Source organism: Aquila chrysaetos, chromosome 13, assembly GCF_900496995.4.
Source record: "Aquila chrysaetos chrysaetos chromosome 13, bAquChr1.4, whole genome shotgun sequence".
In the NCBI taxonomy this organism is placed as follows: domain Eukaryota; kingdom Metazoa; phylum Chordata; class Aves; order Accipitriformes; family Accipitridae; genus Aquila; species Aquila chrysaetos.
Genome location: NC_044016.1, coordinates 33,091,411 through 33,112,942, shown reverse-complemented (window position 1 = coordinate 33,112,942; position 21,532 = coordinate 33,091,411). Strand labels below are relative to the sequence as shown.

Sequence of the window (21,532 nt, the reverse complement as noted above, 5' to 3'; positions counted from 1 at the left end):
TGAGCTGCACCAGTGCTGTAGCTGAGCATTTTAGACTGTGCTGGCACTGAGGGCTGTCTCTGTTGAGCTCCATGCAGGACTTAGCTCCTATATTATTTTAGGTAAGCTGGAAGCTCACAGGGTACAGTGGAATACTGCCATATTCTCACAAAAGAGTCATGGTTTCCCAAATGCTGCAAATAGCCAAATGGGAAAGAAGTCAAGCATATTTATAGTGTACTGGAGTTTTTCCTCTGAGCAGAGACTGTTCTTTAGTAAATGACTCTTTTCACAGCTGATTATAAGCATTACATTTTTAAGACTACCAAAGCAATGATGCAAAATGTGGGTTCAAAAAAAGGTAGAGGATAACCCACATGCTCCTAGTACCCGAGGTGTATCAGGTTTAAATGTAAAGACTGACAGACAAAAACTTGAGCTTTATGCTCAGCTGGGGCAGGATAAAGACAAAATGGCATGACCTAGTTGGTCCATAATCCCAGTAAAAAAGATGCAGGGCTACTAAACCAGCTTAGTGTTCATTACTTACAGATAATTCCGATTGTTCACAGAGGTGAATTATTCATGGTCTTTACACTGAACAGATCATTCAAATTAAGAGTTTCTAGCAGGTAGCAAATTCAGTAATGTCTTTTTAAAGCATGTTTTTTGACTTACTATCTGATCAAATACGCTAATGCTATACTGAGATTTCAGTTTGCTTCATGATTTGTTATATGGCTTCATGAGACTCTTTATGATATTTGACAGCTGCTTCCAAAATTAAATTTCAGATCTGGTACGCACCATCACCTTCCTAGGAGTGAAGCTATGGGGTGGGGGTGGGGGCGGACACTAAGCTAGCAGGTTTATTGGCTTTGCAAAGTAGTGTGGCACTCCTATATAAAGAAGATCACGAGGAGAATGTGAAAGTGTTTCTGTTTACTAAGGCCATGGGATTGTCTGTGTTTGCCAGGAGTTACTAGGAGCTAGCTCAGAGGTTTTGCAGGGGGATGTTGAACTGGAAGGCCTATGAGACGCTGGGAGAGGTGAGATGCTAGAGATGTCAAGTAGTGGTGAAGTCAGTAAGAGCCCCGGAGGAGATGATGGTGTTTACTGACTCTACTGCAAAGCAGCTAATGTATTGCCAGCACTTGCTGGGATCCTACTGCATTAGCAGTATGTTTGGGGACAGGCAGGCAGAGAAGCCTGGACTCAGCAGAGAGATCTCTCCTAATGTATCCCACAGGCACCCTCAGCTATGACCTTAATGCCTTTTTTGGTATGTGGCTTAGCCACCTAAATCTGAACAGGGCCACACCATGACCAAGAAGTGTCATGAGAGCCTGTTGAAAAGCATCTATGCTCAGGTGCTCATGACAGTTCAAGACCCATTCTTAAACTGACGAATTTACTTTTCTCGTTCAAGAAAATATAGTTTCTGGGCTACAGCAGGATCAGTGGTGGAAAGATCCCATTGAGAACTGAAAACAAAAAGCAATCAGTATTGACCTTAACTGCTTTATGCTGGGGGGGAACACTATCAACAGAGAAATAGGGGGAGATTTAAATAATCTAATGCTTAGAAACTGTAAACTTTTGGGGAACCTAAACTGACATTTAAGAGAACTAAAGGGAATTCTGGAAAATCTAGAAAGGGGCACCCACTAAAAATGTATTAGTTCCTCTCAAAATTCTTGATGAAAAGGACCTGGGGTCTTGGTAGCCAACAAGTCAAACATGATTCAGCAACGTGCCCTGGCAGAAAAGATGGTCAGCACTACCGCGGGCTGTGTTAACAGGAGGGTAGCCTGTAGATTGAGGGGGGTGATTATTGCCTCCTACTCAGCACAGTTTTGCACAACACTCCCCCGCAGTACAGGAAAGGCATTGATAAACTGGAGTAAGTTCAGCAGAAGGCCACCCAACCTGACCAGGGGCTGGACCACATGCTCTGCTATGGGGAGGGAACTGTGCTTGTTCAGCCTGGGAAGAGAAGGCTTTGGGGGGACCCAACAGCAGCCTTACGCTACCCTAGGGAGGTTATCGAGAGAATGGAGCTGGCTCTTCACGGTGGTGCATCGTGGAAGGATGAAAAACAGCAGACATAAGCTGAAACAAAAGAAGTTCAAACTAGATGTAAGGTTTTTCCTAAGGGCAGTGGAGCAGGATGCCCAGACAGGTTGTGCAGTCTCTGTCCTTGGAGGTTTTCAACACCAGACACGATAAAGCCCTGAACAGCGCTGTCTGACCTCAGAGCTGACCTTCCTCTGAGCAGGGATGGGACTAGAGACCTCCCGAGTTGCATTCTAACCTGAATTATCCTTTAATCCATAGGATCCTGTGATCCTGTGAAGACTTTCGTGGAACCTTAACTATCGTTTGCTTTTCCTAACCCTAACCCACACAGGCATTACTGCAAAACCCACAGTGTTCTTTATTGAAAGCCTGCTGTGTAGCACCTTCACTGTACCACAGGAAAGAATAAGTGCCTAGTAATATAAAGGGATGCTGGTGAACATAATTCTAAGATCTATGAAGATACCCAGAGCTGAGAAAACTTCAGAAAATAAGACAGGTCACTTTGATCTTTTTCAAAACCCAAAACCTGAATAGACCTCTTTTTTTTATTTTTCAGGGGACATACAAAGCGTTTCTTTCTCTGGCTTCTGAATAGAACTGGAAACCTGCACTGAAATGTCCCAAATTCTCTGTTCTGCAAGCAGACAGCTGTCATTATTTGCTGTGACATTCATTCATAGTGCATATCCCTTTTTCCCCCTCTAAGCATTAGTGTTTTCCATTACAGAGGACAGCACCTCCTAAAGCCCTGTGTCCCATGCTTCCCTTAAACATATGATCCCCGAAAGTCCCTTTTGTGCTTTCTGAACCAGTTGGAGCAGCTGGCTCTGTCCCGCAAAGCCGCAGGGGTTGGCAAAGCCACAGGGGTTGGCAAAGCCACAGGGGTTGGCAAAGCTGCAGGAGTTGCCAGCCTGGGCAACCATGGCACTCCCACAAGCTTTGCAGGATCCTGCAGCTCCAGCACATGGACTAAAGCAAGCTTTCATCTCCTTCCCACAACAGGACCCCCCGTTGCCCTAGCTCTGACTTGACCCAGCATTGCATCCAGGATAAATGATTGCAGAATGTGTATTTTTGCCTGAACTATCTCGAGCCTGGCTGCCTTTGCAAATGAATATGTGGTGAAGCAGGCTTCAGCACAAGCTCTGCAGGGCCTGGAGACCCTGGGAATGAATCTTGGGTGACTACACCACATTTCCTCATCTTTGCTAAGCTAGTTTACGTGTAGGCATTTATATTGCAGTTACAGTTTAAGACGACCAGCGGAGGACAACCTGTCTCCACCGATTCCTGTATATGTGGCAAACACCTGTTGTGATTCCGATTTAATTACACACAAAAACTTCATTGAGCCAGATGGGCATAATTTTTATTGCGTCTATTGCTATAGTAACTGGGTGGTTTTAAAAAACTCTACAGATTAAGGGCGTCATCCATGATGAGAGATGCTAGTAAATCTGCAGAAGTGCTGCACTTCTCTAGGCTATACAGCAGGAACGTTACACAGTGTGTTCCTGAGAGAGGAAATGGTTCCCATTATTCTGTATGAGGAGTGAAGCATCTGCTGGAAGCTTTCTGCAGGCTTATTGCCTGAGCTAAAGGAAAGGCTACAATTAATTATTAAGGGATCTCAGAGATGACTGTTGCTATTTTGAAGCTCTAGCACAATAATGTAGTTATTAGCTTGGTTTTAAACCATTGCAGTCTCGTGGAGAGAGTAAGTATCACCCTTCAGTGAGTCATAAACTTTAGACAGCTAAGGAAATTCTTCTCAGGCTTGTTTGTTATCAGAGCAGGAAGTTCTTAATATTGGCTAGAAGAAAGCTTTCTAAAAGTTTGCTATGTTAATGCCAAAGTTTGCAGGTATGTGACCTACACTGTTTGTGTTCCCCTTAGCAAGAAAAGGTTAAAAAAAAGCCTTCCACTGGAGGTGCAGTTTCTCCTATATTGATTGTAAGCCTGTTGCCATCAGGCTTTTCTCATTGTCTTTTGTGGAAGGAATGTACAGATTTCCAGGGACTGATATATTCATTAGAAATAACCGATGGAGTGCAGATTTACTCCTTCAGAATGAAGTTGCCCCATTGCTGTGTTGGTTGACCTTCTTCTGACGTAAGTGTCTTAAATTTCTGATGAAAGTGCCTTACCTCCTTGTAGACCTGCCCATAGCAACTGGACCAATCTATGAGTATTAGCAATTATTATATTAGTATTCCTGTAGTATCTGTGAGCTGTTGAGGGGATGGTCACCATGCCAGGCACTATGAAAACCAAGGACAAAGGCTGCACCTGCACTTAAGAGCTTCCGTCATTCCAGAAAGACAGAGGCAGAAGAGCCACATAAATGGAAACCCAAGAACAGAGGTAACGCGCTCAGGGGAAGCCAGACGCTGTAGTCTGACTTAGCATTTCCCCTGTAAGGATATCCAGTTACGCAATGTGCGAAATACAGCACAATGAAAAATTTGATCAGACTTAGCTGACAGATGAGCTCTAAACTACCACCAGCCTCGGCTGCCATATGAAAGATGTGCACAGATGTCACCTGCTTCCATGCCCATCGTTGTTTTCCACTCAGGTGGGTTAACCTGGGGAGACCGAGGAACTTTCCATCCAAGATTTCCTTGAGTTCAATTAATTTGATCAAGAAGATCTTCTCTTGGACTAACAGAAACAGGCCGTTCTTATTTCACAGCCTAATGACAAATTCAAGCATTGTCGTTATTAATGTTGTTTCTAAACCTTGTTTGTGCCCACCTGGCTGCGTTGAGGCGTTTTTTGTAGTGTTAGATTTTATTCATTGCCTCTTTCATGTATGAAAAGGCCAAGAAGCTGTGAACAGCAGAATGTGTTGCCTGTGGAGCCTCTGATGTCTGTGCAGGACAAGATCAGTGCTCACTCAGCTAGGGCACTGTTTGGTTTATCTCCTTTTCCTAAAATCTGTTTTCATTGAACTTGTATTTCCATCTTCTCCATCGTTTGGGCACATGCGTTTTTTAAATCAACCAGTGGTTTCAGTGGTTCTTAATTGCTTAAGCAGCATTTCCTTAACAAACCAGATGATGGAGGTGCAAGGAGTAGTGAGGTGAAACTCAAGAACTGGGCAGCACAGTGAAACAGTAGATTAAACGACAGTTTGTCAGCTATGTATAGTGTGATTAAAAGCATCATGGGAGTCACGTAGGAGAATTTATTTCAGCTAACATCTAAGATGCTATAGCTTTCCCTACCTCCCCGCTCCCTCCACGATTTATTCTCTTTGTTAAACATCAAAGACTCTCTTACGTCATAAATTCTGATTTGTTCCATAATACATATCACTGTCAGTGGTTTTTTTCAGTCCAATTTTAAACTTGTGAAGACTATTACACAGATTATAGATGTTACTGTTAGCAAGATACCCTGAATTCTTTTCCCTGTCATTTCATCATGACTGTGCAGGAGGTGTCAGTACCTTTCATCAAGAGAGCAGGCTTTCTGCACTTGTCTCAGTTTCCAGACACATTCCTGTAGGACACAAATCTTTGGTATTACAGGAGAAGGACAGTTGGCTAACATATCTGTTGGATGAGAAAGTTGTAGGACAAGCTCTTCCTCTAGTCAGGTCATTCAGACTTGCTCCACTACTCTTGCTTTCTGGGTCCGTGCAATGGCTTGCTGATAGGGAATGTTTTTGTTCACATGCAGAGATTTACTGCTGTGGGTTGCTGAGCACCAGGAAGAGTGACTGCACAGGCCTACCTCCATCCATGCTGAACAACCCTGAAACTCCCCAGTCCAGAGGACAGTACAGAATAAGAATGAAGGGAAACATGTCCTTGATCTGCTGGTACAATAAAGGGCACTTTCGTTTTCTGACCAATGCCTATTCACCGGTTCAACAAGGTAAGCAACATTCCTACTGCTCATCTCGAAAGTGCACGTGCTTTATGTGAAAAGGCAAAATGAGTCAGAGTTTGATAATAAGCCTGAACAAAGAGCTTGATCATAATATCCTAGATAAACAGTAGCAGTAGCGATTACTTCCCTTTTGTGTCTTCCTACAGCTATTCTTTTTTCCCATACAAATGTTAAAAGCCTACTGCTAATGCAGCTTCCTTTGCCTGAGCTGGTGGAGGCAGTATCCTTTTAGGTATAAAGATTATATCTTTACTGATGGTCAGAGCAGGGAAGATGGTTGTTGTATAACCCCATTTGCAAAGCATCTTGCAGGATTGCTGCTACAGAAAAATTAATAAATGTCATGGTGTACTTAGAACTCTGAGCAGATCCTACAATTAATTTATCTTATCCAGTAAAAACTTAGTCACAAACAAATGTCTTTTTGCCAGAAGTGAATACGATTAAGGCTTCCTGCTGTATGTTAAATTGGTTTTAGCAGTTGATGAAAAGAAACCAAAACAAATAACTTGGATAGTTCAAATAATTGCAAGAGCGTCTTGATACTGAAATCTTTTCCTTTTTGAAAGTATACAGATAGTTTTAGGAAGGTTTGGAAACTTCTGTAAGATGCAATATGATTAGCTAGCTCTTTGAAATTCGTCCTCAAGTGAAAATATTGTTTCAGTTTCTTTTCATTTTTATTATTCAGATTTATGTATAACTGCCTGAGACAAATAAGAATAACCTAAACCTTTAAATGTAAAGCCACCAATTCAAAGGCATCTTGTACACTCATGTTCTGAATCCTGAGTGACTCTCTCATGTGTACAGGCTACAGAAGCAAAGTTAAGGCCTTGAATTACTGTATGGTAAGCTGAGAAGTTGCCTTAGTGTGTTGTTCAGTGCCTTGCCAGAAGGCTCATTACCTTAGCAAAGCGTGGCTGATCCCAAAGAATTCTGCTGGGCACCCCAGCAGAATGAAGACTTGGTGACTCAGATGGACTGGCGTCTGAGCACAAATGCTGAAAATATGTACGTGAAGGAAATAGGACACTTTGGGGACCCTGCTGAAGCCAGTCCCTGGAGCAGTGTTGCTCCCCATGAGGGGCCTTCATCATCAGGATTTGTGCTGTTCCCCTTGTGTGCTTTGCTGGATTTAGCTTATTCGACTGCACTAACTGGACGAGAGTTATCACTACACGTCACCTGGGTTTTATAGGCTAGCTTGGAGCATTTGGTTATAATTCATAAATATTACTAGAAAAATACTGTTTGTAAACATCCGTGTTAACAGCCCCGTTAAAAGAAGGAGCAAAAGCAGATTCTGCCCTGGCAGCATCCTTTACAAGCAGCACACGGAGGTGTGAGCTGTTGTGCTTGTGATTGACCTTGGGTTTGTTCTGGCATAGATGGGATTGTAGGTTGCGTGTGTGAGGTAACTTAACGTCCAGTGATGAGGACCTTTGTGTGATGGGCAAGACATGCCCAACACATTGCTCACCAAATGCCGGCTGGGACAGTTGACATCATAGTTCACCGTGAATCAGAGCAGAAAACAGAGACTGGCTTTTTAAAGAGTGGTGCTGGGGGGAAAGAGAGTCTCTAGTGGAGAGCTGGGAACAGATGGAGACTCGGTAGGAAGGCAGAAGACCAGATTGCCTGCCTCTAATTTGGCATCTCTGAAGGCAGTGCAGCAAAGCTAGTTTAAACCAACTTGAAGCTGGACCACCAAAGTCTCCTCTAAGGCATGCAAATATAGAGGAGGAAGAGGAGGCAATCCATGCTCCTTGAGGCAAGCCTGTAGCACAGAGCTGCTGAGCACATGTCTTAGACGGGAGAGGAGGTGGGGACAAAGGGGAATAAAACCCACGCCAGGTAGTTGGACAGAGACTGGTACCAGTGGGATCGCCTGACAATGCGTGGTGGGTGTTTGCACTTGGTTGAGCGTAAATGTTGACGGGGGTGGAGGAGGCTGTGAAGAGAAAACCTTAAAAACAGAAAGCAAGAGATGGTCCAAACAAAACTTAGGATGAGAAAAGAGGTGGATGTAGCTAATAATGAGCTATTTATTGCCATTTAAAGGAAAGTCGAGAAGGTAGATCTTGCCTGTACTAGGAGTGCAAATCACACCCAAGCCAGAGGCACCAGGAGGGCAGTACACTTGTCAGAGCTGATCTATGAATACTATTCTTAGGTGCAGCAGCTTATTTATTATGGATGTTTTGAACCAACATGCCATAATACATCATCTCAGATGCTAAAGCATGAGTCTTATTCCTTTAGTCTTGCAAAAATGTCCTGCTTACTCTGCTATCAAGTATGAAGTTTCTGCCTAGAACAAAATTCAGTGGGGTTTTTCATTTCCCATAAGCTTTAACTTGAGTTTAATTTTTCCTTGTGCCTGTATTACAAAAGAACTGAGAAGCCAAAAGAGATTGGGACCCCCAGAAAGTAAAAAGTTACCCCGATTCTAAAGCAGGTTATGTATGTACTCCCCATCTGTGGGGCAAGGCTGCATTTTTGGTTTTCCACTCTAGATCTGGTGCCCACTTTCCCAGCATCTCCATTAATATGTTCTAGAAATAACTACAATCTTTTCCATATTTCATATGAAGCAGGATGGAGCAGGCAGCAACCTCACTTGCTGCACAGCAGGATGACCAAAATTACATCTTTAGCAAAACTTGTTGAACCCAAGATCTTTTTAAGAAGTAGCTTCTTTCCGAGAAGAGCTTTCACAGCTGCTCTTCACCAACCAGCTCTACTTAAAAGCTAAATGTACAATAGCTAAGGATAGAAAACAAAGCTTGGGTCACATATGCAAGGACTAAAGCGCTGCAAATGCCTTGTTGGCATCTCACAAATGACTTGTGAGAAGATGGGAGATGTTGTGGAGGCATCGCAATTGTATGAAGCAGTTGTGTAAGTCCCTGTGTGGTTCTTAGCCCAGGAGAAGCTGGAGTGAGGAGTGTCCGGTGACAATCTAGTTTCCTGAAAAAATCAGATTGTGAGATTGGCCCAGGACTGGAAAGACTGGGGAAAGAAGTATAGTGTTAAAAAGTATGTTTTAGGACAGGGAAGCTTAGGGTTTTAACCATGTGTCCTTTGTGACCCCTACATTCAGGGGGTTGTGTCCAAGTATGGTGAGAGTGGGGATGGGGCCAGAGGACTCTGATGGGAAGACCTTGAACATTAGACTTTGTACAACGCTGACTGTCTGCAATTCTGATAAAGAACTGTAACAAATCTAAGTCCTGATGAAAAGCCATGTAGCACTTGGAACATGCAGTGCTCCCCCGGTTATATTATGTTATGCAATCTCAGTGTTTGCCAAGGTGCTAGTATTACTGAGGCTCCATTTTTAAAAATCATGATTCTAGCTCCTAAAATCACAGATTAGCTTATAATAAGGGTTTTGGGGAAACAAACTAATATACCCCTTTATCTTTCTGCTTGTTTCATTTGGGGTGGTATTTCCCAAGCTTTGCTTGACAAGCATACAGCTTAAAAACTAAAAAAAAAAAAAAAAAGGTTAAAAAAAACCCCAAACCCAAAAACTGATGCCTGTCCACAGCGGCAGCATGGAGGGCGGCAGCCGGCACCCCTTCCAGCACGCAGGCAAAGGCAGGCCGCGGCTGCAGCGCAGGCGGTGTGTTCCCTGGAGTGCTGCCAGGGATGGGAACAGAGCGATGCTGGGGGAGGACCAGGAGGGGAAATAGCTCATCGGATGGTGCCGGTGAGTCAGCTGGCTTGGGACCGCTTGCCACGGAGACCCGCAGCTAGGAACGACCCAGCTCTGGCAGTTGTCTTCCCTGGAGAGGTGGCCTACGGCTATGAAACAAGCCTAGGAAAGGCTATAAAAATAATCTGCCTATAAAGCAATTTATATTCTCAAAACAGAGGAATGTTACGTGGAATACAATAGAAAATGAGAGGGTACCCACATAGCTGCCACCGCAATGCTTTTTTTTAAGGATTGTGAATACAAAGCAAATGCAAAGGAAATATAAATCCTCCAAAGGAAGAGAAGGGGAAGAGAGGAGAGCAAGAGGAGAAAGAAGGGGATTTTTTTGTAAAATGCTGGCACCAGGAACATCCTTACACTTTCCTGACCTGCCCAGGTGGGATGGCAAGTGATTTTGCAGCACTGAAGCAGCAGGCTCGTGGTATATCAGCCCTTTTTACCTCATGCTGGCCAGATTTTTCTAGGACTCATTAAAAGGATAAAAAAAGCACTATAATAAGTATGTGAATGTAATGAAGGATTTATTTATTTGATTGGGTTTTTTCCCCTCCCCTTGGGCTACACTTACACTCAGCTTGGGGAGGCAGAGGTGAAAGGAGAGTGTATTGAACAATTTAGAGGTGATATCATTTTGGACTCTTGAAAAATCAGACTTTAAAGACCCCAAATAAATTGCTGCATGGCTCAGCTGTAACATGACATTTAGTATGTGTCATAAGTCTTGCTTCAAAATAGAGCCTGCCAGCTAGGAAAGCACAGGGGGCTTGACAGAGATAATGGATGGAATGAGACTTCCAGCTGAAGGAATGAAATGGTGAAGTCTGTAATCAAAACGTGAGGAGCATTTTAGGGATGACTGTAAAAGAGTTGGCAGAAGGAAGGCAATGAGAGTTTGAAGGCTTGAGAAATGAGAAAGCCCAGAATTGTACCTGTACTGAAACAATGCTGAGAAAGGACGTGACCAAGTGCTTCTCTAGACCCGGAGAAAAATGGCGTTGTGCCTGGGAGAGAGCAGGGATCCTCACTAGACAGTGTGCCATAGACATGGAGCAAGAGATGGTCCATACCCTGGAGAGCTGACCATCAAACCCTGCGGGGACATAAAGTCAAAAGTTAGGGAACAGACTCCTATGCTATAAGTTTGTTTTACTCATCCTTCCCTCCTACAAGGAGCTCCCCCCTCAGCTAGGGAAAACATGGAGGACGGGAGCAATAAATCAGAGAAGAGCTAGGGGAGTTTCTTGAGAGAGCGTTGGACTTACTTATAAATACTGCTGTAGTGTTGGAGAAGGCAAGGTCAAAGATGCACCATGTGAGGGAATGGGGCCCGTTCTTGGAGTAACCTGCTCTAGGCACCACATCTTTGTGCAGAGAGTGGTTGGCAGGTAGTTGCAGGGGACTTGTTGCCTTTTACCACAGATTTCTGCAGTAGGCAGGATAATCATGCCCCGTGGTGAGCTGAATTACCTAGCCAGCTCACCAGGCAGGGCAGGAGACATCACTTGCAGGCAGAGAAATGGGTGCTTAGCTCCACTGAGCAACCTAAGCGTACATCTGAGCTCTGGCTCTCTACAGCAGCAAATCAGGCTGTTTCTCATTTCAAAGATATTGTGGCTGTGGCTCTTTCAACTCACCCACCAGCATCACCACGGTCTTGACTGGGTTTAGCCAGTTGGCTCCTTCTTACTGTATTTTCTTTTCTTTGTCAATTCGCACCCAGTAGAGTGGAGCTACTGTTGCTCTTGGCCCCCACGGGTGGAGATAAGCAAAGGATTTAATTTCAGAGGACTTGTTTGGGACCTTCGGAACTCAAAGCATAAAATAGCAAGTCACAGCTCTAGAGGTGACCACAACTCCTTGTGAACCAACAGAGGAGAGACTAATCCTGGCTGCAGGGGGCTGCTGGGGGACTATGGCAATGTATGGGTTTTTTCTGAACAGATGGTGAAAGTGTTTGTGTCTAACGCTTTTCATTTCCAGCTGAAAAATGATTCCTCTTCTTCCCCATCCACTTGCTCAATTGTACAACCAATGAAAAAAAAAAAATGAAACTCGCATCTCTGTTAAGATAACGTCCCAGTTTTAGGGCAGAAACTGTCAATAAGGTTTATTTTATAATAAACCATATATAGAAACTGTATCTTTTAATTGCTAGACCTATGATGTGGATTTAAAACTGTTATGTTTCTAATTGATGCAGGAGTTATAATTAAGAGAAAAAGCGGAGAAATTCCATGCCCGTTGGCAGTTGAAGCCTTTGCTGCTCACCTTAGCTATATCTGCAAATATGATGACAAATACAGCAAGTAAGTAAGAATATGTGCATGTGTGTGTGTTTGTATTTCTTTCACTCCTTCTCTGTTGCTGCAATGTTTGAGTTCTCCATGTTGAGCTGCAGCTGAGGGCCCAATCCTGCTTTCATGGAATTAATTTCTGACAAAACTCCTGTTTCAGTCAAAGATCTGAAGCTGGCTCTGCACAAGGGCAGGAGCTGTATTGCTAGTGTTGTTTTGGCTCTATCTACCCATCCACCAGTCAAAAAAAAATTGAGACTTATGTTCTTATCTTGTAAATGACTTTTAAGAAGTGTTGGGAAGTTGAGCCAGTAGGCTGATGTTCTTGGCCGCATCAAATTGAAGGCTAAATAGAGAATTCAACAAGGGTCTACCAGCCTCACGAATCTCGCAAGCTAGCTCAGCTCTCCACCTCTATCAGCAGGTGGTGTTTAGGTGATTATCTGTCCCGTGATATTTGTGTCACCTGGAGCCAGAAGAAAAGGATGTTCAGTTGTGGATGTAAAGCTGATCTAGATGATCTGGGAGAGCAGAATGTAGATCTTTTGGCTTCTGAATTCCAGTTAGAGTCCTCAGTGTTAGCTCTTAATGTAGCAGGGAGAAACAGAAACGAGTAAGAATAGCAGTGGTGAAGCTTGGCTGTGGGAATAGCAATGAGGTGCAGAAAATTTTGAGAACTAAAATTGAGGAGAGAGAAAAAGCAGCACGGATTTTTCAAGCCAGTTCTGGGCAAGGCAGCAAGAATTCAGTAGAGAGATGAAAGAGGAGGAGGTGGTTGCTGGAGACCGATGCTGGAATCTGGTCTGAGGAAATCAATACGAAAAAGAGGTGAGGTAGTAGATGTAAATGGTTACTAAAAAAGTGAAAGTAGGAAAGTGGGAAATCTTATGACCGAAGAGCGAATATTCTGGCAGTCCTAGAATTTGTCAGTACCTAAATATAAGGATGTCAGTCCTTCCTAGTTCTGCCTTATGGAGAGGTGCTCCACATACCAGCACTGCACGCTCTGGCTCTACCCCCATATCCTCCCACCTACTGTTGACAGCAGCAGAAATCATTCTTTGCTCGCAATAGAGATAAACAAGAGGAGAAGCATCAGCAATCTTCCCTAAACTGTAACGTAACGTGCCTGAGGCTTTTTTTTTAGTTACAAATTGAAGGGATTCAGACCCACAGCTCCCATCACGTGGATGTTTGTCACGGGTAAGCTCAAGGACTCTGTATCGGTACTCTTACTTATGTGGAGTGGTACAGAGGTGAGAGTGTTGCTGAGGTTTTGCTTCTAAGGGCAAGGAAGTCTGTTCTTTTAGACACTACTAGAAATTTCCAAAATTGAGCAACTTAACTGTAAATGACTGTCCAATACATTGTACAAAATTTCTTAAGATGATACTTGCACTAGGTGTTAAGTCCTGGGCCTGCTTCCCCTTTGTGACTGCAGAATCTTTGTCTGGGATTATTTCTTGCATCCCAGCTGCAAGTGTTTGGCTGAACAGTGCTTCTACCTCCCCTTCTCTCTTGGCTTTTTAGGTATTTCATTTCTCACAAACCAAACAAGACCTGGCAACAAGTATTCTGGTTTGCCATCAGCATCGCTATAAACAATGCCTACATCCTCTACAAAATGTCAGAGGCCTACCACGTGACAAGGTATAGCCGCGCACAGTTCGGTGAAAGACTTGTAAAGGAGCTTCTGGGCTTGGAAGACACCTCACCCTCCCATTGATGCATTGTTCTTGGTGGCATAGGCAGGGGGTGGAGGGTAAGCAGAAGAAGATGCCACACCTGGAATGGCAAAGCAAGGAACTTGTGACACCACCAGTGCTGTCCTTATCCAAAAATGCCAAGTGATGCCACTAGAGAGGTGGAAACTTTGTTCCTAGTAGCAGCTGGATGTATACATGTCCTGCAGAAAGTGCCACTGGAAAAGCTGACACAGAATTGCATATGTGAATGCCCTGTGGGAATCTGTACACCAGAAACAGACTCAAGTTAGTCGTCATCTCAATACTATTTGTTCAACAGGGTCATCTTGTAAAGTTCTTCTTGGGCTAAGAGCTTGTCATAAGCTGACGTAGCTCAGCAGTCCTAGGCGGGTGTTACAGAAAACTCTGTACCTTCCTTGGAGTTATTCAATCCTGGGACAAACAACGTAAGTCTACACCGTGGGCTGTGGGTGAGAGTGCCTGCCATCCTGTACGGCCTCGCTGCTGTCCTCCCAGTGTGCTAAACGAAGCAGTTCAGATACACGAACACTGAAGCAAGCGTATTGACAAACAAAACCTTCGCGGGCAGGCAGCCAGGAACTGAGGACCAGTTAAGACTTTTTCTTTCTGTCTTTTTTTTTTTCTTTTCTTTGTTTTTATTAATGTAATGTAAAGCAATTTGATCCCAGTTAGAACACAGCAAAATTAGGAGAAACCAAATACAGTAGTGAATTTAAAATGGAAATATATTACATTGATTTTCTTTTTTAACCAGGACAAAACATTTTATACGCAAACAGTGAATAATACTGTAAGTATTAACAGTGAGTAAACCAGTAAGTAATACTGCCTCACTTCTTAACTGCCACAGTCAGTGTACAGGTGAGAAATCAGAGTATAACAATGATATTTTTTCTTGATTTCAATTGTATCTTAAATGTTGCTTAAAAATCTAATGTAATGGACTGTTAAGTTCTTAGGAACAACAATTTCTTTCTTTTCCTTTTGTAACTGTCAAGACTTGTTTGGTCCATTTTAGAACTTCATTTGGCACACAGTTGGCAGGAAAAAATAAGTCACTAATAGCAGTGTGTTTCCCATTATCACTGCAGGGTGTTCTGTAGGAATTCTTCCTGTTAGAGTTTGGGGCTTGTCACAGTAGTTGTAATTAAGCAGATTACATGTTTAGCAAAATAACATAGCATTGTGTTTTACAACAAGAAAGAAGTCCAGTTGCAACCAGTCCTTAAACCTCACAAAAACAGAGCAAGCCCAAAGAGTTCTTTTGTTCTGAGTAACACTGTAGAGGCCAAGCATCGTCATGGAGCTGGTGCCCATGGCTGAAATGCCACGTTTTGGTGCTGGTGGAATCTGAAGGTCGCTGAAGCTTTGGAAAACAATGCCGAGAGCGAGAGGTATGATTGAAACAGGGGAGAATCAACACTGAGGTAAAATACTACCCTGCCCTCTACACATTATTGATTTCAGTCCACAACTCAATCAGCAAAACCCTCTGTATTCTAAAGGTTAGCAGTGATGGACACAAACAGAATTGCATTAACTTACAGGGCAGAAACCATCTTGCTTAGAGGACCTGCTGGTTTTAGGTCCCCAAGCCTGAAAAGTTTTACCTAAGAATGACTTAGGTTGATTGATTCAAGAGGAATGGAGTGATTGATTGATTGATTGATTGATTTCTTTATCAGTGTAAACCTCACCAGGTTATAGGTGTCTGTCTGGCAAGAGGCAATAGAGGCTAACCAATACAAATTTGAGAACTCCGCAGATTTCATCATTGTGTGATATGCAAATACACAGCATGTAAATCACACCAGAGGAAGAACCCAGCAGAGGTTAGTAAATTACTGACTAGCCCAAAGAGCATCCTTGCACTGCCATCTTTCTATTTCCACCAAAGTCTTACTTTTTTGGCGTAGACTTAGAGGCAGATCTCACCTGGTTGCAGGGAGAGGAAGGGGACGGCCAACTTCATACCTTTCTCTCTCTGGGCATTGTTTCCCCCATGGCCTGCTCTGCCTGCCAGCTGCACAGCGTACAGCAGTGGGTTTCCTAAGCATCCCTTTTCACTTCTCAGTCCACAAGGTGTCCACCCAGGAAACGTGGGAGAAAGGACATAACCTTGTGCACCGAGACCTCCTAGCCTCAAAAGGAAGGAGAGTTTGTACCACTCTAGTCCTTGGCAATGCCAAGCTGCATAGGAGCCCAAGGATGAGTTCAAAACTTCTTGGCACTGCAGAGAATGGAGACCACCCCTCTTCAGACTGAGCGTGTGGGGTAGCTGCGTCTTGTCAGTCTTGTAAGTATTCAAAGGGGGAGAGGAGCTAGCATGAGGCATGAAAAACAAATGTTCTGCAATATAAGCCCACAGTTTCCTTTTTTTAGGGAATTCCACAGAGGTACCTGAAGGCATATGGCGTTCTTATTGCTCCCTGCTTCAGACAACGCCAGCCTATGTTGCAATAGGAAGAGTAGCTACAAGTTCATTACGTCCTGTGAATTTATACAGTAGTCAAAATTGGGGCAGAAAGGAAAGGTCTGGCTGGAACTTTGCTGATGGGATGGCTTGAATGAACAGTAGCTGCTGGGAGCCCAGCTTCCTTGCATTGCCCTGCAGTGGTGGAGCATTTGCAAGGTGCACATACCCCAGCAGGGATGGGGAGGTTTGCAGGACCTCCTCGGAGCCACTTGGCTCTCCTGAGGAGTGAGCACAGCCCTCTCCAGCTCTGTCGTAGCCCCCCAAGATAGATCTGGAGTCCTTGGCCAATTGTTATGTTACTATATATGCTTAAAGGCTTGGATCTAGGCCATCCCATACAGAAAATGCCTTTTCTTTTTCAGGTGACAGTAGGTCCAAGGCCTTGGAATGTTTAATTTTCCACTAATGTATGCTGTTATTTATACGGATTACTTGAGCTAAAATCATGAGGTCCTAGCTTTTTGCCTCAGGGACTGGGTCCTGAGTAGTTTTCCCTAGAATTGGTATTAACGGGGGATTACACAGTGGCTAACTATTACAGGGAAGATGCTTTAGTCTCCTTCGTAAAGGAGAAAAATGGAGACAAAATTATAGCTTTGCAATGAATTTCATTTTCTTAGCCTTAACCATCCCTCATCGTTTTGAACTGGTGCCCTGAACATGCACAAACATTCCATAAGTAAGCAAAAATATTTATATATATTTATATGTACAAAATGCCTGAATTTTGGCTCTCGAAGCCAACAAGCAAAAGCCACCAAAGCATAGTCTGTATCCATAGATGACTATACCACCTCATCTTCTCCATTTATTGACTAGGAGTGGATAGGGTTGGGGAAAGTTAAGATTTCTCCTTGTTGAAAAAGCATCTTGCACTTTCTTTATGTTACTACAAATGAGGCAAAGTAATTAAGGAAGAAATTGAATAATTTTTAAAAGGCAAAAGTTTGTTAACTGCAGCTCAGCGTCTGTAGCATTTCCTTTACTGCAAACTGGCTTACTCAGATTTGGTTCCCTACCTGCTTGTAACATTAAGGCTTCCCCCTAGTTAAAGGGAAAAAAAAAGGGGGGGGGGGGGGGTTAATCTCAAAGTAGTGCAAGGATGCTAGTTATAGTGTGCACGTGTGTGTTAATTGTGCAATGGCTTGTGAAATGATAGCAAGTTTGGGTTGTTTGGGGGAGGGGGGGTTGTTGTAGCCTTGAGACAATCTGGGTAAAAGATCTTAAAGTTCAGCAGTAGCTGAAGTGCAGTGGAAATGCCAACCAGGTCACAGAGGTAACATCTCTAAATTTTTCCAGACAAAAAAAAACCTTCTGAAAACTGAAAATTACTTCTTTATGGTATGCAAACTTTGTTTCAAAGAACCGAGTCCATCAGTAGGACATACTGACCACCTTCTATGCACAGTACTGCTTTCAAGAAATGTCTGTCGTGCCATGATCCATTCTTGGAAAACATTTCTTTTCCCAGTGCGTAATAGAACACCCACTAGAGCTTAGAAGCCACTGTGAAATGGTTTCCACTGCTGTTATCTCAGTTGAAAAATGCTTCAAGGGCTTGCAGAAACTCTGCCACTTTTTTACTTCAGTCCATTTGTGCACTTGACACTAGGGCACAATTTAAAGAAATCTCATCTCTGTTTTCCATTTCTATTCTTTAGCCCCAACCCTTCTACATTTACAAGGTAGTCCGAGAATCCCCATTTATAGAAGTCTCAGTGTCCCTAATGGGTACAATGTTGTTTTCTTCAGACAATTTCTAGAGAGAAATATATTTAGCTGTTTCCAGACTGACATTAAGGACAGCAACTCAAAACAGCATTCCCATTCTTTACCTCCAGCTACACTTCTGTGGCTTTTTTTTTTTTTTTTTTTTTTTTTTTTTGGCTGAAGAGGTTTTTTCCTTCCAAAATTTAGTAGTCTGTCTTGAGCTGGTGAGTAGTGAAAGAAGCCTCCAATATCTCAGTCTTACATGTCTTAGTCCCCTAGTTCTGGAGCTGATTTTAGTGATGAGTGGGGTGATGATAATTCTGCACATCTATGCTACTTTCCATGCAAGGATGGCAAAGTGCTTTAACAACCTTGACACTCATGAGACATCATTAGCTCCTCAAATAGGAGCTTCCCCTTTCCTAATCAGACACCAAGGCACAGCCCAGGTAAGGGGGTGATGAAACTGTGAAGTGGAGTTTGCACTCCTGCTGATTTAAGTCTACGTTCTGCATTTCCAGTGACTTAGTTCTTGTTCAAATGCACTTTTCCAAACTAGAAATGAAAGCATGCTGAACGTTTTGACACGTTCAGTGGAAAAGTAAGGGCTGTGGGACTCTGTCAGCACAGGTTCTCTTGCTCCATATAGGCCGCTATGAGTCAAAACCAAGTTGCACTGAAGGCAAGAGAAAACTGGATAAAACATAGCAGCCCAACCTGCCTAGAAGAGATAAAATGGAGAATCTGAACCTCCACTATAGTCCAGTAATCAATGTGAAATTCAGTCAAATGATTAACTAAGACTGACTTGAGAAAAGTCACTGAGGCTCAGATGGAATATGAAGTCTTCCATCCATCTCCGTTGGAGTTTGCCGTGGCACTTTCTTGTTGCTAGGACTGATGTAAGATTAGTTGTTTGTAAAACAAGAGCTCATCTCGATCTGGTTGAGAACATTCAAGTGTCAAAGGACTGTTAGCAACACTTTACAAAGGCAAGGAATTCTAAGCTCAAAACATGTATATATTTGGCCTCTCATTAACTGGGATATTTTGCACAGACAGATCACGTCATCATCTGCTCAAATCCAAGCCTGTCACCAGTGCTACTTGATATATGTTCCTCCTTGTAACAGTTCTTCCCAAACCTACCTTTGTTTCCAGAAGCATTATGAACTGGAACTGGAAAAGCCCCCGTGCCATCATCTCGCTGTTGCGGAACAGCTGAGAATATCTGTGCTTTGTACAAAAAGGGTCTCTTCCTCTTTTGAGAGACAGCTCTGTGTCTTCAGAAATCTAGCCCTGGAGAAGTTTCCTGCCCTACGCTTTCCTTTGCTTCCCTCATTCCATGGATTTAGAGCACATCCAAATCAGCCCGCAGGTTCTTGGTTAGTCTGGAAGAGGTGACAGCACAGAGTTGGCCTTTCAGTTTACTTCTATAGTATTACTTTGCTGATCCTTTCTGCTATTTCACAGATCTCAGATGAAACAGGGTATTGTTTCTGAAGCCTACACTAATTGCAGTCACTGTGACGGTGTTGCCTGCTTTGTCCCATTAGTGCTGCCCGTCAGGTTCGTACGGACCCAAAACAGGTATCGGCATCACCACACCCACTGCTCCCATCGGAATGGCTGTAACGTTTCTCAGCTCTGGATCGCTGTCAAAGAGGGGCCTTTGACATGGTCTGGGGAGGTTTTTTGGTGTTTTGGGTTTTTTTTAAACCCTTCCACTCTGATGGGTCTGGTGAACAGCTGTTAGTTATCACGAAAAGGCCTTAAGTGGTAAATCCTTTTTGTATCCCTCTTCTGAAGTAATAATTGCTTGTATTAGATGTCAAGGTGGTCCACACGATGTGTAGTGCAAAAATCTTATCCATGAAAACATCACTCTGCAAAAGTGCTCATTTGATGTAACTGTAACAACCCCTGAATGTGTGGGGGACCTGGCTGAAGAACCTAGTGGGAAAGGACCATAACCCCGTCCTGCAGGGCCATGGTGTGCAGGACCTGACTGAATAAACAAAGAGGGGAAAAGACAACCGCAGTGTGGGAGCCAAGCTCCTCGAACAAACACACTTCATAGTCAAGCTAGTCTCATACGTCTTACTGGGGAAGGGAAGATGGCAGGCCCACACAGTTTGCTCCCAGCCCTGGCAACTGCACTTCTGAAATAAAGAAGCTGGCAAATGCTTTCCCTCTTCAAGTACAGTGCGCTCTGGACTTCAAACAGAGCATTTTGTCCTATTTTCCCTAGTTACAAAAAAAAAAAAAAAAAAAAAAAAAAAAAAAATCCTAGAAATCAAAAAGCAAAGCCCAGTACACTAGGTTCATCTGTCCAGAACTCCAACCCACTTGGTGTCAAAGTAACTTTGTGGTCTTGTTCTCCAATTAATCTGTGTCAAGGTGTATGCAAAATGTGACTGCTGAACAATTCACATGTCTCTATGAAACGGAGTTACTCCTTTGATGGAAAACAAATCCCAGGTCTCTTGGACTTACTTTTGCAAGCTGGATTTTTCTGCTGCTTGTAAGCCAAATCTTTGCCTGCCATTTCAGTACTGAAATTAAAAATAACTTGACCCCATGGTCTGGTGTGAGATTAGAGATAGTAAAACTCAGATTTATGCCAGATATTGATCTGACCCCATATAGGTGAGGCTGATCAGCACAGTCTGATACAAGGAGGATTTTAAGGGGAACAGCGGGTTTAAGGAGGCAGAGGAAAGTTCAGAGGTTGGGCATGCAGAGGGAGAGGAGCCAGGCGATCCCTCCTAACTCTCATCTTCCCAGCATGTGTACCCCCCTCCCCTGCTGCCTTTGAATTAAAAAGAAAAGGCTGATGTTTAACACAACCAGTCTGCACAGCTGCTTTAGCAACATAAACCCTGCTTTAGCTACATCACCAGCCTCACTCCATGCCTTTCCTTATACTATACATGTTCAGTAGTCACCAACCTTGGAGTCAAAGCACTGCTGCATGTCGGCACAGCATGGAAGCGACAGTCTGAGGAAGCGCCACAGTAGAAACAGGAACAGTGGGGATTAATTTTCATTTATTTTCCAATATGTGCAACTTACATTCCATCAAATGCAGCGATGGTACCAAACGCAGCGACGGGCCTTAGCTGGCCGCGTGCTTTCGGGACGACTCCATTGGGCTGTGCTCACAATGTCGGCGACTGCAGTTCTGTTGCAAAGTTCCATGTTCTTTATAATTCTAAAGATTTCCATTGAAAGTGTAAATTCCAGAGGTAAAGCATACGCTGCAATTGCTTTTTTTTTTTTTTCCTTTTTTTTTTTTTTTTTTTAAAAACTTCTCAGAGCAATTTTGTAACAGCCAAGTCTTTCAGGAAATGCAGGTGTGTGACCTCTTTGCGGTAAGAGATACACAACTGTGTTTCTGTGGGGGACAGGGAACTACTTTTGTGACACCAGTTTTGTTCTACACAAAGGCACGCTTGCAATAAATTTTTACAAGTTTTGTACACCATGAGCTAAATTCCGAGTTCCAAAAATGTGAAGTGTGGCAACAATAACAAAATGGATTTATAGTATCACTCTGATATCTTGTCATGTGATTTTATTTCTTCAACAAAGTTTGTTTACAATCAACAACTTTGAAATACAGTCAGATATATTA

General features: G+C 43.3%; 1 protein-coding gene across 1 annotated transcript in view; it reads left to right on the top strand.

The window, feature by feature from the left end:
* PGBD5 (piggyBac transposable element derived 5) overlaps positions 1-21,532 on the top strand; it is a 74,059-nt gene extending 52,527 nt beyond the window's left edge. Inside the window, exons 5-7 of the mRNA XM_030035273.1 lie at positions 5,749-5,946; positions 11,889-11,994; positions 13,513-21,532. Coding sequence (XP_029891133.1) covers positions 5,749-5,946; positions 11,889-11,994; positions 13,513-13,708 — 500 coding nt within the window. The 3' untranslated portion in view covers positions 13,709-21,532. The remainder of the gene's footprint in view (positions 1-5,748; positions 5,947-11,888; positions 11,995-13,512) is intronic.